Here is a 22855-nt window from a genome sequence, read left to right on the forward strand (position 1 = left end):
CGCTGAAGGGGTTAAAGAACCAGACAAGATGGAGGCAGGGCTATTATTGGCGAATTACTGTAAGGACATAAAGGCAGGGGTTGCGGTCAGAAAAATGACCATGGAGGAGGAGGAGGAGGAGGAGGTGGTGGATGTTGGCATTCAGGTTGGTTGGGCAGGGAGGGAAAGAGGGAGCAGTAGAAAATATGGAGGACAGGGGTGATCGCCTGGGGGGCTACAGACAGACAATTAGGAGGAGGAGGAGGAGGAGGAGGAGGAAGATAGGGGCTGAAGCTGCAGGTCTGCGGGCTAGACAAGACTATCTCCCCTCAGGGGAACACTACCTCTTTTTGTTTAGAGAGGAAGACACAAGAACAATCCTCGGGAGAAAATAGGCCAGACAGACAGATGGACGGGGAGATGGAGGGATGGAGAGATAACAGGAGGAGGGATGGCGACTGGGGTGGGTGACGGTGAAAGTGAGAAACAAAGAGATTGAGAGGCTCTCAGAGGGATTCTGCAACGGCCAGGTGGATTTGAGCAGAGAGGGAGGTGGGATGAGCACCTGATGAGCAGATAAGGAGAGCGACAGAAAGAGAGAAGAGGATTTAGACAAAAGAAAGCAGCTCAGAATGAAGGATTATTGTTCAAAGATAGTGGCCAGAGGAAGAAGTTGTGGTTACAAAGATAAACGAGGGAAAGAAAAGAAGACATAAAGATGTTGTCCTGGAACAGCAACATGGTTAAGAGGCTGTATTTTATGAATCGAAGAACTTTCAATCTTCACTCCTTCCTGCTTTCAGCCTTGTGAACCATCAAACTTTTTCACTCAGATTACAGACAAATCCGATTAACCTTTTGTATTCTGCACTTAGGGCCTGATTTGTGAAAAGAATGGCTAGGATTTTGTGCCAGCCAAACGTGTACAAACTAGTCAAAAATACATTGTAGATGCCTTTTACTGCGCTACAGAGCAAACAGCGTTCTCTTTGAGCCGGTGCAATTTGCACTTATTTATATGAACCATTAGCAGCCATTCAGGGAAAAACTGCATATCGGCCTCATAGCAAAAAGCGTCTGATTCCCTAACAACGTCACAACAGCCCTGTGCAACCAATTCTGCCTCCGTATGACTTAAAATAGATCATCTAGAAATAGAGTCTGTAAATATGACTTTGACATATTATTGATATAAACAGGTGTTAAATCACTCTGGGGCTGTCAGTGGCTCGACACTTCATCCACTTGTGGAGACAGTCTTAGGCTGTTTTACTCGACAAGGATGCAAATGTTGTTGTTGTTGTTTTTTTTCTATTTAGTTGTTGTTCCACTCAGGGACTTTGTTGTAAACACATCTCTCCACATTCTGACGCAAAACGAGAACAAACAGCCCAGGGCAGCACAAACTACTGGGCATTTTTTGCGCCTGAATATCATTGTTTAGTGAATATGACATTGAGATGAAGCAGGTAGCAGAGGAAATGATGTACAAATCTTGGATCTATACAATTCTTAGTGAATCAGGCCCCCAGTGTTTGTGATGAAGTGTGCATGTGTGTGTGTGTGTGTGTGTGTGTGTGTGTGTGTGTGTGTGTGTGTGTGTGTGTGTGTGAGTGAGTGAGTGAGTGAGTGTGAGTGTGTGTGTGTGTGTGTGTGTGAGTGAGTGAGTGAGTGTGAGTGTGTGTGTGTGTGTGTGTGTGTGTGTGTGTGTGTGTGTGTTGTTTTTGCCCTCCCCTGTTAAAGACTAATCAGTTAAATAAACCAAACAGACCAGAGCTGTAGGAGCTAGGGGGAACAAATCAGACCTGATTTAAAACTTGTCACGTAGTAATAAGAGAGGAAAGTCTGAGCCGAGCCAGGCAGAGCTGTAAATAACTGCGACGTCTTCTTCAAAGTCTGAAAAAGAAAAATGTTGTTCTGTGGGCGTCTTGAAAAAGTTTAACTATGTTTTCTTAGGAGAAGCTGAATGCGCAGCGAGGTGCTGAGAAGAAAGAGAGACTGATCACTTTCAAGCAGAAGGCAGGGACTCCGAGTTTTCCCCCAAAGGGTTTGACAAAGTTTGAATCAAGTTTTTAAAAATGACACTGAGTATATTTACTTTAACATGCAGTGTGGCATATGACTAGCTCTAAAACATAACACTTTATTAAACATAGTTAACTGAGAGTTGTTTTTCCCTTTGCATATTTCTTATGGGGTATTTAAAAAATGTTCTCCATACTTTATTAATCCCTAAAGGAAGCTTCAGGTTAACACCCTGCTATTGAGAGACACAAACAGGACCTGTGAACATTTCAATCAGCAGAGACTTAATTGAGAATGAACAATTATTTATTTAACAATAAATGTGCAACAATTTAGATTTGAATGTGCAAAGTCTTTGGGGGATTAGACTCCATCGTGACGACTTCATGTACTCGGAAGGGTAATGAGGCCGACAGCAGGATAGGATACCCCCCCTATGGATACCCCCACTGGTGGTGGTGAAGAGGAATGGAGGCTATGATGAGCCTGAATCTGGACTCTGCTGAGCTGGAATGGAGGTGACTGGGGCGGTGGTGGGTTGCAGCGGTTGCCCTGAAATGACAGAATGACTGTGGAAGAGCGAGAACTGTTTTATCATTTTGCCACAGCAGGATGATTGGTTGAGAGAAGTTGTGCCCGAATCTGGTTGGTTAATTACTTAAAGAATCAACGCCCATTATGAGCTGATCACCAGAGCAGGTAGACAGAGGAAGTAGTTTAGGTTGAAGTGAAAGGATGAATGAATTTGTGAAAGAATATAACCAGTCTTCCAGACTTTAGCCGAGGCCCTCTGGTTCCTACAGTCTGAGCTACTGCCATGATAGCAGCTAGCTTTATTAATTACATCACTATCCACTTGTTCCAGACTGAAATGTCAACTATTGAATGGACTTTCATCAAATACATTTAGTTTGCCCTGAGGATGGATCATCCGAAAACCACTACCACGTCAAACTTTTCACCTAACCAGCAAAATAAATGGACTGCATTGAAATTTGATGCAGACATTAATTGCCCTTTAAAGTAAATTTCAATCGTTTTGGTCAAAGTTTCCACTGGTTAAAGTTGATAATCATCAAAGAATGTTGTTTATTACATAATGCCTTAAAACTAATGATGTTTCCCATCAACAACATCTCTACTTTGTGTTAAGTGATAATAAACGAATGGTAGCAAGCTAACTTGTTGAGCCCAGAGGGGGGTCATGGTTAGCATTATTTCTGCTGAGCATTAGCATGGACTTTGTGAGCAAGTACAGCCTCAAAGAGCTACTAGCATGGTTTATTCTTGTGTTAAGACGAAGAAAAAGCTAAATCTTCTAAGTGTTTAGAATCATTGACATCTACAGGGCTGGCCAAACAAACGTTTTCTTCTTCAGTAAACTGTAACAGTGAAAAGACATTAAAGCTTCTAATTTATCCAAAAGTTACATCAACTCAATTGAACGGTTTGATTTGCATGTTTTGTCTTGTTGCTCTGCATTATTGCATCTGCTAAACATTTCAAACTTGGACATCTAAGGAAATCTCCGCATCATTCAGCCAAGTGGATCTGGATTTAATCTACCCGTCTAGACTTCTTTTGACCTGCAAATGACCAAATCAGGGCTTACACGGCTCTTATGGACTTCTCTGAGGTTTGCAAATGAAAAGAAAAAACCCTTTTTCCCTCTTTGTGTACACAAACAAGTACCTGTATATAAACCTCTGCACATGAGGATTTATTTACCATTCCATTGCTCTGACGAGTGCCCCGCAAAAAAAAACAACATCGACACTTTGATCACGGCTTTGACCACCTCTGTAGATGTGTTGTGGGTTATAAGAGGTTAAGTGAATATTAGATGCATTAGGAATAGATGTTTATCAGTTATTTTGCTGTATTCGATCACAGTCATCTGATAAATATTTTCCCCCCAGGATTACAGTAAAAGCAGTCTGTCTTTAATCAGTGCTAAGATGGCTTCCTCCAGGCTGGCTGTAAAACTGTGAAACTTTGCAGGTTTGGATGTAAATCTTCCGATGCCCTTCTTTTCACTCCGGCTCATCCCGTCTGCGAAAAAAAAAAAATTGAGATGAAAGCGTTCACCAAACAGCATATATATCATCCGAGTAATAAAGCAAAACTGCAAAGAAAAAAAAAACTTTAAAAGAAGAAGACGGGGGGGGGGGGGGGGGGGGGTGATAACGGTTTTGATTAATGAAAGGAGATGAAAAAGGAGGTGCATTCTTCAGAAGAGGGGAGTACGAAAAAGAACGATATACAGTTTAAGCTGTAAAATAAAGTAAGATATGATGGAGGACATGAACAGAATTAGAGAGAGAGACAAAACTGCACAAACAGGACATGTGCATTTTTATTTGAAAGGGAGGGGGGAGTGATGAAGAAGACGAATGACCAAAGAAAACTTAATAATGAAGGAGTGATATATTAAATTAGGGAGGGAGGGAGGAGTGATAAATGCTGCAGGCTGCAGACTACCCATAGTCCTCTCTGCTCTGCCCTGGGGGGCATGATGATTGTGTGTGTGTCTGTAAGTACAGTATGTGTGTGTTCATGTGTATGCCTTTTGTCGTGTGTGGGTGGGTGTGTGCATGTGGCCATACTCGCTTTTATTTCTCTTTTGTATGTGAATGCACTCTGAAATTAGTCAGTGTGTGTGTGTGTGTGTGTGGCAAGTGTGTGCGGTTTGATGAGATGAGATTAGACTTCCTGCAGGGCTGTAGTTCCATGGAGGCCACCTGAAGCAGTAGGAACGACGGGAATGTGAGAGCACTGATATGCTTCGCTGTCTCTGTCACCACAACAATATCTGTGCCTCATCGTGGGAGAGAGAAGAGAAGAGAAGAGAAGCGCAAGGAAAGAGAGAGAAAAGAAAAGGAAAAGAAGGAGAGGATATGAAGAAAGATGAGTAGAAATAGACACGTAGAGCAAATCCAAACCTTGTGTTCACATCTTCTTCCAAACTTTGCTACTGCAAAGGTTACCTAACTTTTTTTTTTGTAATTCAACATCAACCTGAATACTTTCTGAGAGAAACGTCTTTTTAGAGATTTCAGACTCTTTTTTTTGTGTCCCACCAAAGGAGCTAAGTCAAGTTGTGTATTTATAGATAATCACAGATTGCCACATAGAAAACAAAAGGCTCTGTTCTCTACCGCAGTGATGTATGATAAAAACATTCCCGACTCGTACCTGAGACAGGAGTGCATAACAGAAAAACTTTTGATTTCGTGTGATTTAAATAACCATTGAAAATTCGGGGCTGCTGTGACAGCAGACAACTAAATCAAACACTAAAAATATGAGGACAAAACTGTTGTTCAGCTGGATGTACTGTGCAAACATGACTTATACGTCAAACTTTTCATGCATTAGTGCAAAGCTTTCCATTACAGGAAACGCACTCTAAAATTTCACAAGTTAAGATTACGAACAAAGTGTTTGATGAGAAGATCATAGAATCTCTTTGTAAATGGATTTGAGCTTGTATTGTTCTTTTCTAGTCTTCCGACTACTCAAAGTGCTTTTACACTGCATGTCACACCTACACATTCACACACTGATGGTAGTGATCTCTATGTAGTATCATCCATCAGAAGTAACTAATCCCATTCATACACCACCACTGAAGCAGCGAGAGAAATTCAGGGTTAAGTGTCTTGCCCAAGGACACATCGGACATGTTGACCAGCTGGGGATCAAACCCTCGATCTTCCGGTTGAGAGGCAACGACTCTACCAACTGAGCCACAGCCGCCCTGTTGTGTCCTGGATGACAAAAAAAGTGACTGAGGTTGGTTGCACATTAGGGATCCGTACCTGGATATGAGTACACTTGACCCCAAAGTCCGGTTCATTTAATCAGTGTAAATACAATTGTACTGTACTCATGTATTGTGCGCGAGAGGTGGTCCCAGGCATGATTCATGTGTACTGTAGTGCGGACTGCGGGAGATGTGAACCAAACCATGCTCAAACAAGGAAGTGGACCGCTATATGACATAATTCTAAACAGCTGTCCTCACTTCAAAAACCATTGTACCTGCGCTGCACGGGCCCGTTTAATTCTCTGAGCTGCACGGTGGATGGATGGTGGAAGTAGGAAGAGGGTCGATGTGTGTGTATCAGAAATAACAAAAACATCCACAGTTAGCAGGACTGACTCCGTGAGTGGTTGCCATGGTTACCTTTTTTTCCTTTTTCTGCTTCTTGGCAGATTTTGCAAACCAACTATGTGCATTCTGACACCTGCTGTTTCGCACTGTTTACATACGCAAGTGTACTCAGGCTCAGAACGATGTTACTGATGTGAACGCAGAGCAGCGGGGGAGAGGGGAGGGGGGAGCAATCGTGCTCGAGTACGGTACGAAACAATCGTGCCTAATGTGAAAACGCCCTGAGTCAAGTTGGCCATTGCTGCAGCTGGCTAGATAAGTTAACTTATTAAATCAAGAGATAAGAAGCCATTATCTTCACAATGAGGATGAACTTTAAGCGGACATTTTTTAAGTGATTCCCCCGATAACAAAGGCCGGACTTAAAGACAGTTTTCAGTTATTTACTGTAATGCTTAGATGATTTTCAGCTGCCTCCGATGTTTCATTTTTGCCGCTGTTGTTTTGACAGCTAAGGGGTTCTGCCTTCATGAGAGTTTCATTTTGCCTGTTTCATAAGACTGCCTGTTTAAGAATGGGAGAAATTGATAAATCATTGATAATCATCAGTTTCTCATTAAAGTAGTAGGTAGCGGGCTGCAGCTAGCATGGTTAGCACGTTTTGGGAGATTGCTGTGGAGTTCAGTTGGGATTATTTGATCAATCAGTGGCTTTTGAGGTGATCACTGGATGACTGTGTCTTCTGGATGAGGGGAAAAGAGTCAGCAATACTTAACCACAGGCTACTTTTCTCAAATACAGTTACATACATATGTTAAAATATAACATATTAACTCATTGTGTTAGGGAGTTTGTAAACTACAAACTTTTAGAGGACATTTTCCAGTCTCCTGACTCCTGCCATCTGTTTGTTTGATTGTCTGTTTTTATATCAGTCTGTTCATTTAATATTTATTCTATTCAGAAGATGCCTCACTCCCAATGTTTGCTATTTAAAAAAATGAAGTGATCAGAACAGCTGCATGTGCTTTTGATTAAATGGATCAGCATTATTTCTTACGGCTTTTTTTATTTCTTATCTCCGGCACTGCTTTTGATTTTTCTGTTTTGTCCAGAAACGGTGATTAGCTGTTACATTTTGATGAAGCTGCATGGAAGACAATTAATGCCTAGACACAAACGAATTTGGGACACAAAAACATGAGATATGAGGGGCAACGACGGTCAAAACTCTGCAGGATGCCTTTGATGAAACCACTTTGGATATTAATTTATTTTGCATACTCTTTATTTTCAGTGTAGCAGTTGATTGATTCATTACACTCCTGGCTGTATTTTTTTTGCTTTTGAGCCAAGAGGTTTTACTTTCATTTGTCAAAGCTACAATGCAAGCATCAGGCAGTTGGTGAATGATGTATAATTATTTAAAAAAATTGTGTGAGTTTTTAAATACAGACAGATGGAATGAGCCAAAAATCTACTCTCCGCCTGATTACGCTGCATGAGGGACCACGGTGGGCGTAAACAGCAAAGTGAGAGAAGCGTATCAAATGTTGTGATCCGCTGTGATTCATATGAAGAGTGAACACCGAGGCGTAGTGTTAGTGTGTTGTGTGACAGCAGGTGTTGTTCTCCTGTGGTGGACTTGGCGCTCAGCTCTCCTGCTGAGGCTGGTTATTAATGGCTACAGATTCATTACAGGCAGCCAGTCAGCCATGCTGCCAGCATGCCTGACGCTATTAGTCACACAGTCGCATTGATTGATGCACACACACACAAACACAGTAACACCAACCTGTGCGGCTCTAATGAAAACTTCTCCAGGAGTTCAGACACTGTCAAGATTGTCACTGGCTTAACTAATGTTTTACACCCCCCTCTACTTACCTTCTTTGATGTCTCCCTCCTGTCCTTCTTTCTGTCATTCCAGAGGACATCTTTATCCTCCATGGGAAAGACAAGAAGAACCCTCTCATCTACGGCCTGTTTACCACTTCAAGGTATGTACCTCTGTACAACAGGGAATATACTGCTAACTGTAAAAGGTACTTTGTATTCTGTGCAAGTGTTAAAATGAGTGTTGTTGTTCGTGGGGGAAGTAGCTATGTCACATATTTCCACTGGGTTGAGGGTTTTTGTTCCTACGTCGATTCCTGGTATTTATTATCAACCCTTAAAGATATATTTAGGCTCAACTGTTTGAGCACGCGTGGGCACTGAAGAGCAGTGATGGGCAAGTTACTGAAAATAAGTAATTCGTATCTACTACTTATCAAATAATAACTGAGTTACTGAGTTTCTGCATTATAAAAGTAACTCCCACATTTTAAAACATTGTAGCTATTTTCAATATGAAGGTATTTTGTTAATTAGTTCTCTGAAGACAACAGACTGAACAGTTGATGAAGAATGTCATCAGCAACATACCTGTGTACCAGTCTGTTTAGTCCTGGCTCAGAGGTAGTTGAGGTGGCGGGTTATATTTTTTCGCCAAGCATGCTACTGTACTGATGCTAGCGTAACCCTTGCATGCCAAAATCTCTGTCAATAAACCTTATTCTCATGTAGTTATTTCATGCAAAGTAACATGTAACACGTGCTTTCAAATTTCTGTAACTATAACCGTGTTATTGGATTTGAAAAGTAAACATACAGTAAACACCAGTAGTTGGTAAATAGTAGTGGAGTTACAACACTGCAGAAGAGTGGAAGATTTGGCACTTAACTACCAACATGTCCGGTTGGGTTGCTGAAGGCTACACTGGTGTAAATGTGTTTTTTTTATTTACACCAAATACATTTTTATGGAGAAGATTTTCTTGAAGAAAACAATCTTTAACAAAAACTACACAAGATAATAAAACAAGTTTTTTTTCATTTATTTTCCGTTTACTTTCAATATGATATGATATGTTCTTGACCCCATGTGGCCGATTGAGGTACAGCAGCAGTTTGGATTAACAATTTTCCCAAATGAAATTTAAAAGCTACAAACAGGTAATTTTAAAGGTTGTTGTTAATTATGATTGTTCTACAGAAGATTGTCAGCCACTTACACAAAGTTGTACAGAAAGCCATGTTCCATGTATGGATACAGTTCCTCCAAAGACAGAAATCTTGTGTGTGCCTGTGTTAAGTTATTTATTTATTTAATCTCTTGAAAACTCTCATTCAAAAGCTCTATTTGTGACTTGTTTAACTGCTGGATAATATTTAAGCTTCTTTGTGATTTCGTCCATTGTGAAGTGTCTGGTTGAATTTCTTTCAGAGACTGAAATCAACTCTGAGACGTTTAGAATGTGAGAAAACAACACGAAGAACAAACAAATCAAAACACCATTTCATCAGGAAAAAAAGAGGAGAAGAAAAGCAATTTTCTGCTTCCTCTGGGACCGAGCAATGATGCAAACAAAGAAGTCAGAGTGCGTTATACAAGGCAGACAGACCGTTTAAAACTGACTGACTACTGATGGGTAGAAAAGTGGATGACACTCAGAACAGGCTCTTATCATTTTAAAGAAAAAGAAGAGGTGAACAGGAACACTCAACATAAGCACTGGACAGAAAAGCTGAAGAATATAGGACTGTGTGTAACAGCTAGAGAGCAAGTGAGCAACAAAAAGCCTGTTTGTCATTTTCTGCAAACATACTGACGGCAGCACATGTTCTGAGAATAACTCATTCTCTGAGGCGGACGCCAGAGCTCGACAGTAGCAGCACAAGTATGACAGCATTTGGCAGCGCTGAGCAGGGAGTTGGTCTGTTTCTGGGTTTTGGAAAGTGTCTGGAATCTCAGCAGGGAACAGATGGAAATCCAAAGCATCACCCAGGGTGGGGTCTAACCACAGAACTGCAGAGTGCCGAAAAGGTCATTCCATGTGAATGGAAACTTGTCTCTCTGCAAAAGTTATGATTGCACACACAGAGGTTTTTGTTTATGTATGGACTTATTGACTTTGTCATTCCAACATCCCGTCCTTTCTTTATTTGCATTGGAATTTCATCCAAAAGAGTGAGACATCAGATAAGTTTCTAAATGTTTGCTGAGATGAAAGCTGTGCCTTAAGGGAATCTGACAATTTGTAAAAAGGAGTTTAGATGGTCAATGCAGCTGAAGAGTTTAACTTTGATTGCTGAACTAAAGATAATCAACATCTTAAAGGAAGAATGTGCGACTTTTTGATCCAGTAGATGTCGCCCTTAAGCACCAGCACTAAACCAAAACAGACTGCTGTTTGGCCACACCTCCGCTATTCTGAAGCCTCCCCTCTCCTCCAGTGATACACCTCCAACCCCTCTCCACTCGAGTTCGCACCATGGAGTTATCAATAAGAACACACCATAATTAAGCACCATGATGCTCAAACGGAGGACAAATTGTCCTTTGCTCAAGCTTTAATTTACTGTGTCCTGCATTGTTGTGTTAGCATGCTAATGTTAGCACTCTTTTGTGAACTCATAGCTTCACATTGCATATAAATTGACAAAGAATGACTGTGATCTAAAGACTCTTACATGACATCCAAATAAGCAGTGAGTAGGCGATGTTCTTTTCTCTGGTTCTTGGTCTCTAAGTATTTCTTCTTTACTGACACAACTTTTTGTTATCCTTAAACTTTAATTTTCAGCATATTCAGTAAAAATGTTTGACTTTACTATTTAGGTCTCAGACTTTTCCACCCCACTGTACTGGGAAAAAAACACAATAGAAAAGTTTAATTTTGCCTTAGTTTTTTTGAACTTGCATATTGGACGAGTCCAGAAGTCCTCTCTGTGACCTCTGAGTGAGACTAAACATTCTGCACATGTCACGTCACCTGATTTGAATAAGACCACCATGACACACCACCACATAGCCTTTCTATTTGTTCTTTTTAAAAAGCAGCTCCGGACATCAAACTCGGCTGGAATCTTCTGCTCAGATACACATAACCACAACCTTGACCGTGATCTTAGCTGCTCTTTGCTGAGAGGATGGGATGTGTTGCGGTGGGGACAGACGAGCTGTGAGCAGAGCATTAATACAGCCTGGAGTTTGGAGCACATTCAGTGAATTACTGCTTTCAAGCTGCAAAAAAGCCACAATGACTCATAGCTCTGCAGTCAGTTCATACAGTCCATCACTTTCATTTAACTCACTGCTTAAACACCATCGCAGCTCGCCCAGTGAAATGATCAAAGACACACTAAGTATATGTTTTATTCATGAGCACTGAAGAAATACTGAATGGAAAGATTATAATAAATCTGACTGTGATGAACGACATTTCACCTTCTTTCCTTTGTGTCTTTTTACAGTGATATCCTGAACGGTTCAGCAGTGTGCGTTTACCGAATGGAGGATGTGGTGCGAGCTTTTAAGGGCAACTTCCTGCATAAGGAGGGACCTCAGTATAAGTGGGCAGAGTTTACAGGCAAAATACCCTACCCCCGACCTGGAACTGTAAGTGACTACTTCAAATCAAAAGCTTTTGTTAGTAATCACCTTCAAACTTTTTTAGGGTTGTTGTACTTGAAATCTGTCTTTGTCTCAAGACCACTTTTTGAAGGTCTCTGCTTCGTCTCAGGAACAAAAATCATTTTTACTTGGACTGGGCGGACTCCAGATTTTAAATCAAGACCAGCCAAGACCACCACTGATTTTTCCAAGTCATTACTGTGATTTGAAGGAAAATTTGTCTTTCTAAAAAGAAAAAATAACTTCAATTCATTCAAACTGTAATTTGATTTCTATCCCTCGGTTACGACCGCAACCTTCCCAAAGTGAGTGACATGCCCTGCTGCACACAACCTGATGATTTTTCAGGGATATTTATGGTGTTGGTCTTGTCTCGGTTTCGCCCAGCCTTGGTCTTGGTCTTGACTCTGCCTCAATCCTTAAATGTCTTGGTTTTGTCTCGGAGCACTCTGGTCTCGGGCATGTCTTGTTCTTGGTTATTGTTGTCTTGACTACAACACTAGACTGTTTCATTGTGTTTTACTGTGAAAAGTGCTGCTACCAACATTCTCATCCTTTTCTTTACTCTCTTTTTTCTTAATTCTCTCCTTCAGTGTCCCAGCAGTACATACGGAAGTTACAGCTCAACCAGAGAGTATCCTGACGACGTCATCTTCTTCAGCAGGACTCATCCACTGCTGCAGGTTCAGATGATATTACACTTCATGAAATTGATCCTATCTCATTAAATTACACTGGTGCCTCTTTTTTTTTTACAGTGGGGTCAAGCCAACTTTCTATTTGTCTCTGCATTCTTAAGATTAAAAATGTAAACAGTCATCAGTCTTTACAAAAGGAACACCAGTCCAAAACTGAGAACACAATATCTGTAATGAACAGCTTGATTTAACAAGAATATTCATATTAGTGCAATATAATGCATTTTCTAAATTACCGTTATTCTATTTTAGGAAAATGTGTTGCCGCTTGGAGAACGCCCCCTCCTAGTGAGAGTGGGTGTTCACTATAAGTTCAGCAAACTGCTGGTTGACAGGGTGGAAGCTGTGGACGGCACCTACGACGTCTTGTTCATCGGCACAGGTAGAGTGTGTGTAGTAGAAGTGTCTTTCTGTTTTGGTTGAGTGGATGATTTTGTAATCTGATCTCGAGATTACTTCATTCATTTTTCTTCTCTGCAGACTCAGGTCTGGTGCTGAAGGCCATCCATCTGCCCAGAGAACAAGGCCAGGGTCAGGAGGTCACTCTGGAACAACTGCAGGTCTTTCAGGTAAAACATCACTGAGTCTCAGTGTTCAATCTGAGCTGTATGAATCTGAATCATGTATGACTCTGTATTTCAGATATTCACTCTGTAAAGGATGTTGATGTGTTTCAGACTTTTAAATGAACTATACTGGCTTTTCCTTAATGCTTCACATGTTGTTGTCCAGACATTTCCCTTTCTTTCAGATTCTTTAAACCAAGTCAAACAATAACTTAACTGTCTCTGTAATGCAGCGCAGACTCTGCACTGAGTCTGCAAGACCATGCAACAGAAATGAATGCAAGCATGATGGACAAAGAATAACGTAGGCAGTCTGAAACGTTTGTCAGAAATGATTTAAATCATGCAAACCTTTCTTATACTCACAAAAACACTGAGGGACTTTTGATTGAATCTTAAGAAAATACAAGATACAGGTGCCCTAATTTGAAGAATGAGTGCTCAGTGGGCCCCTCGATGCCTCGGGAAAAGTTGATAGTAAGCACCACAACCCAGAGCCAACCCCCTCCATGGTACCTCTCATCGCCCCTCATACCCAACTGCAGGTCTTCTTTTTGTTATTATCCATATGTAAAAAGACCAAACAAGTTAACAAACAAAAGAAAAGAAACGGTTCCTGATGCCAAATTTAATGAAGAGAAAAGACCAACACAGAGATAAGACTCTGTAGAAAGAGGACCGGAAAGGTAGAGTCTTAAATGTTAGTGCATGGACGTAACCGTTTAATCCAGCGTGTTTAAGTCTCACATTATATGGTATATCTCTCCCCCCCCCCCCCCCCCCAGCTATAAGCCAATACATACAGTATGTACTGAATACCATTACAGGTGAAATTAATTAACTTTTTTTCAAATATTGAGATTCTAAACACATTTAGCAGAAATGCTACAGCTGCACATAATTACCATGGTGGACAAGCAAAGTTCAGCCAAATATGAATGTTCACAGGAGGCTCTAATCGTCTGCATTCACGCTGACTGATGTGGTGGAAAGTTCTTTGTCTGACAGTGGTCGGGCCATGAGTCTGTTTTTTCAGCTCTCTATTGTTAAGTACGCGATGTGTGAGGCGTCTGTGTGACCGGGAAAATGTCTGATTACCGAACTATTACATCGGCTCTCAATGATCTTAAACTGTTTAAAATGCTTGTGGTTTGTAGACACTCGGATAAAAAAATCCTAATGTTTTTTCCTTTGATTTGAATTCTATTTCTCTCTATCGATCTGTCTATCTCTCTCTACCTGAGTGTGACTGTTTCCCTTTTCTTTTCTTTTTTTCTCAGCACAAATCACCTGTGACAGCCATGACACTCTCAAAGAAAAAGGTAACAGAAGAGCGACAGAGATTGAAACTCACTTTCAAACTTCCAAACTCCTCTACACACACACACACACACACACACACACACACACACACACACACACACACACTAATACACACGGACACGAACATCCACTTATCACTCATCTCTCTACCTTGTATCTCCAAGGACAGCTTCATCACCAGTTGCTATGGTTACCCCACCTCACTCAGAGCAATAATGATGAGATGCCAACACACACACACACACACACACACACACACACACACACACACACACACACACACACACACACACACACACACACACACACACAGAGTTATACTCTGCATTATTAAAATAGTCTGGGTTTCATGGAAAAAAAATGTTGAACACTTTCCTACAAAATGAGACACACACACATAAACACATTAATATTCTATAAAGCTAGCACGACCACTTTCTTTCTCTCTTTCTCTCTCCCTCTCTCTTTCTCTCACACACACACACACAAATACAAAAACACACACTCAAACACACATACCCCTAAGCCATGCAATGACTTTGTTACTGAAGTTATCAGTGTGACTCAGAGTGAAGAGGATTCTGCTTCAGCTGTTGATTATCGATGTGTCTCTGTTCAAACTGAATTCTCTATTCCCCTCTTGGCCCTCCCTCATTTATTACTCTTGTCTTCTTTCCTACTTCTATTCCATTCCATTGTTTTCTGTCTTTCATCCCCCCTCTCTCTTTTCCTCGTCCTCCAGCAGTGGTTGTTTGTGGGCTCCAGTGAGGGCGTGTCCCAGTTGGCGCTGTACCAGTGTGAGCTGTACGGTCAGGCGTGCGCCGAGTGCTGCCTGGCCAGAGACCCTTACTGCACCTGGGACGGACACGCCTGCAGCCCCTTCATGCCTACAGTGCGCAGGTAGGGACAAATTACAACCACACACACACACACACACACACACACACACACACACACACACACACACACACACACACACAACTAATGTGATTTTGTTGGATATCCTACAATAAATGTAATATTTCTCTCCATTAAAAGACGGAAGAAACACATGGAATCAATCTTCTTCAATAAAAAATCAAACAAGATTTGTTGAAAGTTTGAAATGTGGCTCATGTTACGTCTGAACTCGGATCTTCATGATGGAATTGAATGCATTTTTTCCACTTGACGATCACTTTGTTCCTTTACTTAGAGTAACAAACATATTTTGATGAAATATGCCAACAGTAATGTGTTGACATTTTCTCTAGTGCTGCTGTGATCACCATCAGATACAATTTGCACTTTTAAATAAACTTAAACTAAGGTCAAAATACTTTTAGATACAATGAGGTTTAAAACAATACAAGCTCCATTCCTTTATTTTTTCAAATTATATGCAAATCAGGAAATAGAGTGGGGAATGGACCCGCAGGTCGGACTTGGACCTGCGCCGCCCACTTGGAGGACTATAGTCTCTGTGCATGAGGCGCGACTTAACTGTCAGGCCATAAGAGCCCCAAATATCCAATATTTTAATGTTCAATAGTCAAGAAAAGTGCAGTAATTCAGTAACTAAAACAAAATGTCACAATATTGGGTGTTATACTTTTCCCAGTGTTATGGAAACAGGTTTGTGGTTTAAAATCAAAGTTTTGTCATTACAGTGTTTTCATGTGTTTTACTCGACAGGAGGAATGCTCGTCACTTAGGGGAGGATGAAGATCCATTAACTCAGTGCGTCAGACAGGGAGGTGAGAAGTTCTGTTACTGTGACTTACTGCTTTGTTTCTTACTGAAACAATCTCTGTGTGAACCTTTGGCCGGGTATTACTTAAACACATGACCCTTACAGTGACAACGCCTTAACTACGATAAGTTTCATTCTGAATATTTATATATACAGCAAATATGTTTTATATCTTAAGATTTGCTTATCTTACATTTCTGTACTCAGTGTTTTTATCCTAAAGATCTTCATCATCTGATATAAGAAGTGTACATTGTGTAACTTTTGTTCAATACATTTAGATAGCAGCATTTAAGTCGGTTTAATTAATAAATCACAACTTTGTCATTTATTGTGAAGGATAACACAATATCCTTCAGTCCTTCAATCCCAGAAAACAGACAACGTTTAGAGAAAACACCAATTGAAGAAATTGGTCAAACACAGTGAAACAAACTCAGGGTTAATACGTTCAGAAAAGAGGCACACAACGGTTTTAAGAACAGAAAAGGGTTCTCTGCCACATTCCTTAAATATGTTTTAAGTAATAAATGGTTTAAAAACACATTCAACAGAAATCAGACGTCTAACCTGTCGCATATTGTCCTTGATGTCACTCAGCTGGGCTGCAGGTGGAGGCGGAGCAGAGGGTGATGATGGTCGTCGAGGGCAACAGCACCTACCTGGAGTGTCTGCCCCGATCCAGACACGCTGCTGTGACCTGGTACAAACAGGCAGGAGAGAACAGTCCAGAACTTAACCAGGTGCACAGAATATAAATGAGTCATGAATATTCTATCAAGTTTATCATATGAATCAGTGAGTGTATGAGAGCACAGGCATTACAAAGACATCCAAATAAAGTAAAAGTACCCAGCATTCATCTTGTCTCTCCCTCTCTCTCTCTCTCTCACCAGGTGGTAACAGGTGACCAGCTGGTGGTGATCGAGCGTGGCGTTCTGATTCGTCAGGCTGAGCTGTCTCACAGTGGCGTCTACCACTGCCAGGTGGAGGAGCACGGCTACCACTGGACCGCCGTCACTGTGCGCCTCGCCGTCTGGAGCCCCTCAGCTAACAGCCTCCTCGCCTCCTGGTCCAGCCCGTCCTATCAGAGTGCAGGAATCCAGCCCTGGTACGAGGACGTGATGGCGCTGGTTCACCCAGGAAACATCGGCCAGCACTGCCGGGCGCTGGGATACCGCCCTCCTCGCAACCACCGCCGCCACAGTGACATCACGGTGAAGCCGAACAAGGAGAAAGAGAGGGGGGAGAGGCACAAGCACGGGGGAGGAAGAGCAGGAGGGGGAGGAGGAGGAGGAGGAGGAGGAGGGGGAGGAGGAGGAGGAAGAGCAGCAGGGAGGAAGAGCAGGAGCAAACCACAGCTGAGGGCACCAAGGAGCGCTTGAATGTGTTGCAGAATAGAAGTGCAGATTTCCATTGACCTCTAGACACACATGTACACTTACTTACAAACACACACACACACTCGCACTCACACTCATATAACATACAACTTGTGTTAGCATACACACTAAGACACACACTTAACTTAAACACTGAGATAAGCATACTGTATGTACAGAGACTACGACATGCGCATGCACTTACCTTCAAAACAAAAAAAGCATCCTTTCAATACAATGACAAACTTTCAAACTAAGCTACACAAACATCTGAAGTATGTACAGGAGGGTGTGAACAGCAAGGACTGTAACATGTGGACAAAAGACTTGTGGAGAAAAAAGTGGAATACTTAAAGGTTGCTCAGCATGCTGAATGAAGGATGAACAGCATGTATGGATCAATGACTGAAAGGAAAAAAGTGTGATTCCACAATTAGCATCTAAAAAAAGATCATCCGGCTCTTCCCTAATGAGTCCTGCCTTAAAGGGGCCATACTGATGACTGTGCATGTTCTTGCCCAAATTACACACACACACACACACTGTTGATTGTTCCTCAAAGCAGAACAGATGTTTTTAGATTGACGTCCTATGTTTCCAGCCGTAAGCTGACTGCAGTCATAAGCAGCATTTTCCAGAAGGTACCGTGTGTTGCATTTGCATTTTAAGGACACTCAATCCACTGGCCTGTATCACACTTAAGCTTAACTGCTCACAGGCTTTTTAATGACGAGCTATTTTGTCTTGAAATAAAAAACCAAACAAGCAAACAGAGAAATCATGATGAAAAGATTTCTCAGATGTTAGAACATCAGCAGAGACTGTTACATAAACAGTTTGTGTAATTAACGGCCAAACTTAGAACCGAAATAGAAAGCCGTTTTAATATTCTGTGTGACGGAGAACCCATCAATCTAAAAGCTTCTTTTGGAAAACAATCAGCAGTGATGCTTAATTAAAAAGCTTTTGACTAAGTATTTGTTTTCTGCAGATTGTGAAGAGCATTTTAAAAAGCACTGATTGTGCATCTTTTCCACCAAAAAAAGAATATTTAGCAGCAGTCCAGTTACTGTACAGGGAGAGTTTTTGGGTTTCTTCAGAAAGGTGGGGTCTGACTATGAGATGGCAGACCACAACCGCAAAGATAAAAGGCACAGAAAAATCACAGCGACGGCTTTGATGAGGTTACAGATCTACTTTCCCCGGGAGGCTGCAGCCACAAAGGCCACACTGCAGGAGATCTTTTCCATGATGTTTATCCTCAAGTTCAGAATTCAAAGTTATATCTGGCTCTGATTTTTATGCCCCGCAAGAGAGCACTTAGTATAGGTGTGTGGGAAAAAAAAAACATTCAAACCTGGTGTTCTATATCATGCCAGAAAGAAAAAAAAGACCCATCCTGTATTGTGTGTTTTCTGTTAAGTTCAGGATATGTGAGGTGAACAGAGCAAACTAACTGCACATGAACTTTGGTTGTTTTACACTTTTTCAGATGTCTGGGGAAAAAACTGTTAAAGCTGCTATTAGATGGGGCAAGTATAAATTTCCTCATGACATTTATGACTTAATGTTTTTTAAATGGTTTTAATGAATTGAAACCTCATAACCCGGGTCATGGTCAGATATTTTGGCAAAACAAAGAGGGTTATTTAATTGGTCATATTTAACATATTTTCTGTATCCACTGTACGAGGAAACACTTTGGTCTTGACAGTAAACCCAGCTTACTAAACTGTGTAAAATATCAAGATGAATATTTAAGTTTCAGTTGTGTTTGATACAAAACGTACTGAAAATCATGCCCCACAGAGGACCAGCATACGGGCTTAACCGCCTACAGACTCTGTACAGAACCTGCATGTTTTTCAGCCTGTGGCTCAGGACCTAAATGGGGCCCTATGTGACTTTGAGTCGGGTTCCAGCCCAACTAAAGAAGCAGAGTTATATATTTCTGCTCCTGTACTTCCAGCTGGTAATGACATCTGGCTGTAAATGACGACGGAGGCTCCATGAATAATAAAGAAGCCTTTATTATGAAAAAGTTGGAACTTGAGGCAATGCTAAACTGGACTGACGTCAACTGGACTCTGGACTCTTTGCAGTAACTTGTTCCATCTTTATTTAACGTTTCTTTTATTTGTATTTATTTGGGTATGTTGGAGTTTGTTGTTTTGTTTTTTTTGGGGGAAAGGCTTCAAGCTCTTCATCATCTAGTTCATCCATAATGACTCACAAATGGAGCTCATCTTTAAAATATCAATTTTTCTGTCTGTTGTTGTTGTTGTAAGCATATACTGTATGTTCGTGTGCCCATCCATATAAAGATTCCCAAATGTTCCCCTTCCCACTCTACCTTCCCACTCTACGATCAGATTTAGTTTTAGTCATTCTGAGGATCTGGCCAATCCCTTTCCCTCAAATGTGATAGTTTCTGTATTCTGAAACACATCTGTTCTTAACATAGTGAGAGTGTAGTGTACAGATTGGACTCAACCGGGGGTGAAAATATAGAAACTTATGTTAAAAAAACATTGGATAGAGTAGGAAAAAGAGAGACACACTAATTGAATTAAAACTTAACTCAATTTTTTATTGGTTACTGGAAGGAGATGCATTTACTTGCATGGTTAAGTCCAATAATAACAGCCTCTCATATTTTCATATATTTAATTTCATCCCACACAGATGATTCTGAGCACGCAATCCTGCACACATTCGAGTACATGTATCCCATACTGGGTCCATACTGGGTCCTGCAAAGCCTCCTATTCGTTGCCAATGGCTGGTTGCATGTATTTCCATCTATACTGTGTTGTACAGTATGCTTCTGTGTGAGAGGAGCTGAGATGAAGGCTCAGAGGCCATGCCAGTAAATCTGCCAAACAGGGCACTCAGCAATGGATCAGACAGACTGTTGATGCCGTTAGAAAAATAAACCAGAACGACTCAGAGCAGAGGGAAAATTAGCATGGGCCTCACCCCTTGGCTTCTTAGCCATGGCCACATGAAAGAGCTATCCAGTTCAGAGAGACGAGGAGAGTTTATAGAGCTGTGTGTAAGTGTCAGGTACAGCCTCGTCTCAGAATAAAATGGCATATGGGTGAACGTCAAGCTGGCAGAATCTCTATCAGACCAAGTTTTCACCTTTTCTCACACTTCTGTCAAATGTTAAATTGAGGGCACTTGATGAAAACGTAGGCAGTGTGAGTACAGGTGTGTTTAAAAGTGTTCACCTACCAGGAAACTCACTGCATGAAACATGAAGTTCAAACTTAAGAGAGTTAAAAGATTTTCTCGGGATGAACTGATGCATCGTTATCGGACGATTTCGGCTCTGTTGACAGACATCAGAACATGGCAGTAGCCAACGCTCATTTGTTGTGCTTAATCAATTTAATGCTTACATCTAGTACATCTATATGCTGATTCAGAGAGGAGTTGTTTTATTTGGCAGAAGGAGTCACCTGTTGAACAAACTCTGACTTGTTTTCATCGTCAAACATGAGAGAAAAAGGTGGCATTGTGGGAGTTTTAGTCATGAAAAAAACATCTGAATTGGCAATCAGCTAAATTCTTATTTCGAACATCAGTATCGGCATCACCCCTGATTTTCCCAGTGGATGCTTCTCTTAAGATTTTCTGTTCATCATCAAAGCTAAACGAACGTCTGCTACTGCAGTGGTTAGTAAAACCTGATAACAGCATTGTTTGAACCAAAGATAAACAATGATTGTTACAAAAGCATGGTCTCATCAAATCGCTCCTTTAAAGTTGATTTAATGTTTCAGAAAGACAAATATTGGATGGGAGGGTTCGCCTTCACCTCTTTATATGCGGCTGAGACCAATCAGTCAACGTTGCCCGGGCAGCTTCAGCTTGGTTAGTTTAAAACACAGGCTGTGGCATGTCCTGCCAGCCAGAATCCACACCCTCTAACACATACAGTACAAATAAATGTGACGCTTGTTGTTGGTCATGAAACCTTTCATTCTGCTCCAGAGAAGACGCCAAGTTTCATTTCACTTTGAGTTCACTCCCAGTTTAACATTTTCTATTTCATCTCGGCTCACGCACAAGTTGACATCAACTCCAACAACCTTACTGTAAAAAAAAAAAAAAATGCTCCACTTGGACTCCCACTTGTGTTTATTTTGTGTATATGAATGTGTATATTTGTGTGAGATCCAAACACTGCACAAGTAGGAGGCAGAACTCCTAGGAGACATTTTTATTGAAAACCATTTGAAACATTTAAAAGATGTGGTGCAGAGCTGCTCCTCGTGTATTATAACAGCCTCATGTGTTTCACTCTCACTCTGCTCTGTTTACATCTCAGCGCCAACATACAGCTCCTGTGATTTTTCCAGAATAACTTCTTCGCAGACGGAATGAAAATGTGTCGAACTGATTTCCTCTCGTGTGGAAACTTTGTCTTCTTTTTTGTAAATATGTATAAAGGTCTGCCTTCAAACGATTGCTGCTGTTGTTTGTGTGTTGTGGTATATTTGGTTTTATGGCTATAGGAACTGAACTCCAAACAAAGATGTAGACGCTGTCAAGTGATATCTAGTTTAATCGTCTGGGTTTGGGGTTTTTTTCTTTGAAGAATCTAGATCCTTGAATGGAAAAAAGATACATTCCCTTGCTTTGTAACTTATACAAACCTTAAAAGCCCCATTGAGTCATCAAGCTTAAGAATCTCTTGACAAGCATTGTCTATGGTGCACAAGTCTGGAAAAAGACATAAGACAGAAGGTTTAGAGTATTTCAAAATATTCTGATGACAGCCACAGTCTTCCTTCTGGTACCTGTTTGGAGTTTATGTAGTCATTTATGTCATGTACATTGTGTCATTTATCGTCAAATAGTCATGATACTCAGGCCTGGTTCTAGAACAAAATGACTTAGGGCGCATCTGAGATTAAAGGGGGTGCAGCTACAGTGACCGGCCGCAGGAATGAAAAATAGCGTAGGTGTTCTGGGTCCTGCATGTGGTCGTTGGTGAACAGACAGGTCATGTGCACCTGTCATCACCATCAGATCATAGATGTAGTAAACACCATCTGACTCACTATTGTCATGTGCGACCATTCAATTGAGGGTGCAGAAATCTGAAATGAGGGTGCAATGCATGCTTTTGTCACCCTCGTAAAACCGAGCCTGATGATACTGCGCCATATTCACAGAGATGTAAAACATCTTTTTTATTCTTTCATTTTACTGAATGAGCTTTTATTTGCAGTGATGTTAAGGCCTTAAAAGGTGTACAGTCAGAGAGTTGTCAATGCTTTGTGTTCCAATAGCTTTAAAAAATGCACACATGCACCCAACCAAATCTGATTACAAATCAGCGCACTGCAAAGACTTTCAATCTGTTCCAGCTGCATTATTTCTCATGCACACTCTCCATCAACGTCCTCACTCCAAAACAGCAACATACCGTGCAATACCAAAAGAACGCCCTCCATCTCTGCCAAAGTGACCACATACAGTACTTTCTCATTAAATGTTCAACAACTGGTTCTGCTGAGCATTCTGGTGGGTAAGAGTTGCATTCCGATCCAGCTGCATACCA

At 41.2% G+C, this 22855-nt stretch overlaps 1 protein-coding gene and 1 long non-coding RNA gene across 3 annotated transcripts in view; both read left to right on the forward strand.

The window, feature by feature from the left end:
• The window catches only part of LOC132989517 (uncharacterized), a 216555-nt gene extending 194801 nt beyond the window's left edge, over positions 1 to 21754 (forward strand). Inside the window, exon 2 of the long non-coding RNA XR_009675921.1 lies at positions 20489 to 21754. This is a non-coding gene — a long non-coding RNA (uncharacterized LOC132989517). The remainder of the gene's footprint in view (positions 1 to 20488) is intronic.
• Positions 1 to 21754, forward strand: part of sema3h (sema domain, immunoglobulin domain (Ig), short basic domain, secreted, (semaphorin) 3H) — a 67314-nt gene extending 45560 nt beyond the window's left edge. The window contains exons 9-18 of one of the 2 annotated variants that reach the window (XM_061057204.1): positions 8052 to 8121; positions 11420 to 11564; positions 12173 to 12262; positions 12530 to 12659; positions 12758 to 12846; positions 14124 to 14165; positions 14909 to 15066; positions 15841 to 15902; positions 16499 to 16641; positions 16795 to 21754. In XM_061057204.1, coding sequence (XP_060913187.1) covers positions 8052 to 8121; positions 11420 to 11564; positions 12173 to 12262; positions 12530 to 12659; positions 12758 to 12846; positions 14124 to 14165; positions 14909 to 15066; positions 15841 to 15902; positions 16499 to 16641; positions 16795 to 17283 — 1418 coding nt within the window. In that variant the 3' untranslated portion in view covers positions 17284 to 21754. The remainder of the gene's footprint in view (positions 1 to 8051; positions 8122 to 11419; positions 11565 to 12172; positions 12263 to 12529; positions 12660 to 12757; positions 12847 to 14123; positions 14166 to 14908; positions 15067 to 15840; positions 15903 to 16498; positions 16642 to 16794) is intronic. The other variant, XM_061057205.1, reaches the window with a different exon arrangement.
• Positions 21755 to 22855: the final 1101 nt, after the last annotated feature.

This window comes from Labrus mixtus, chromosome 15 (assembly GCF_963584025.1).
Source record: "Labrus mixtus chromosome 15, fLabMix1.1, whole genome shotgun sequence".
NCBI lineage: Eukaryota > Metazoa > Chordata > Actinopteri > Labriformes > Labridae > Labrus > Labrus mixtus.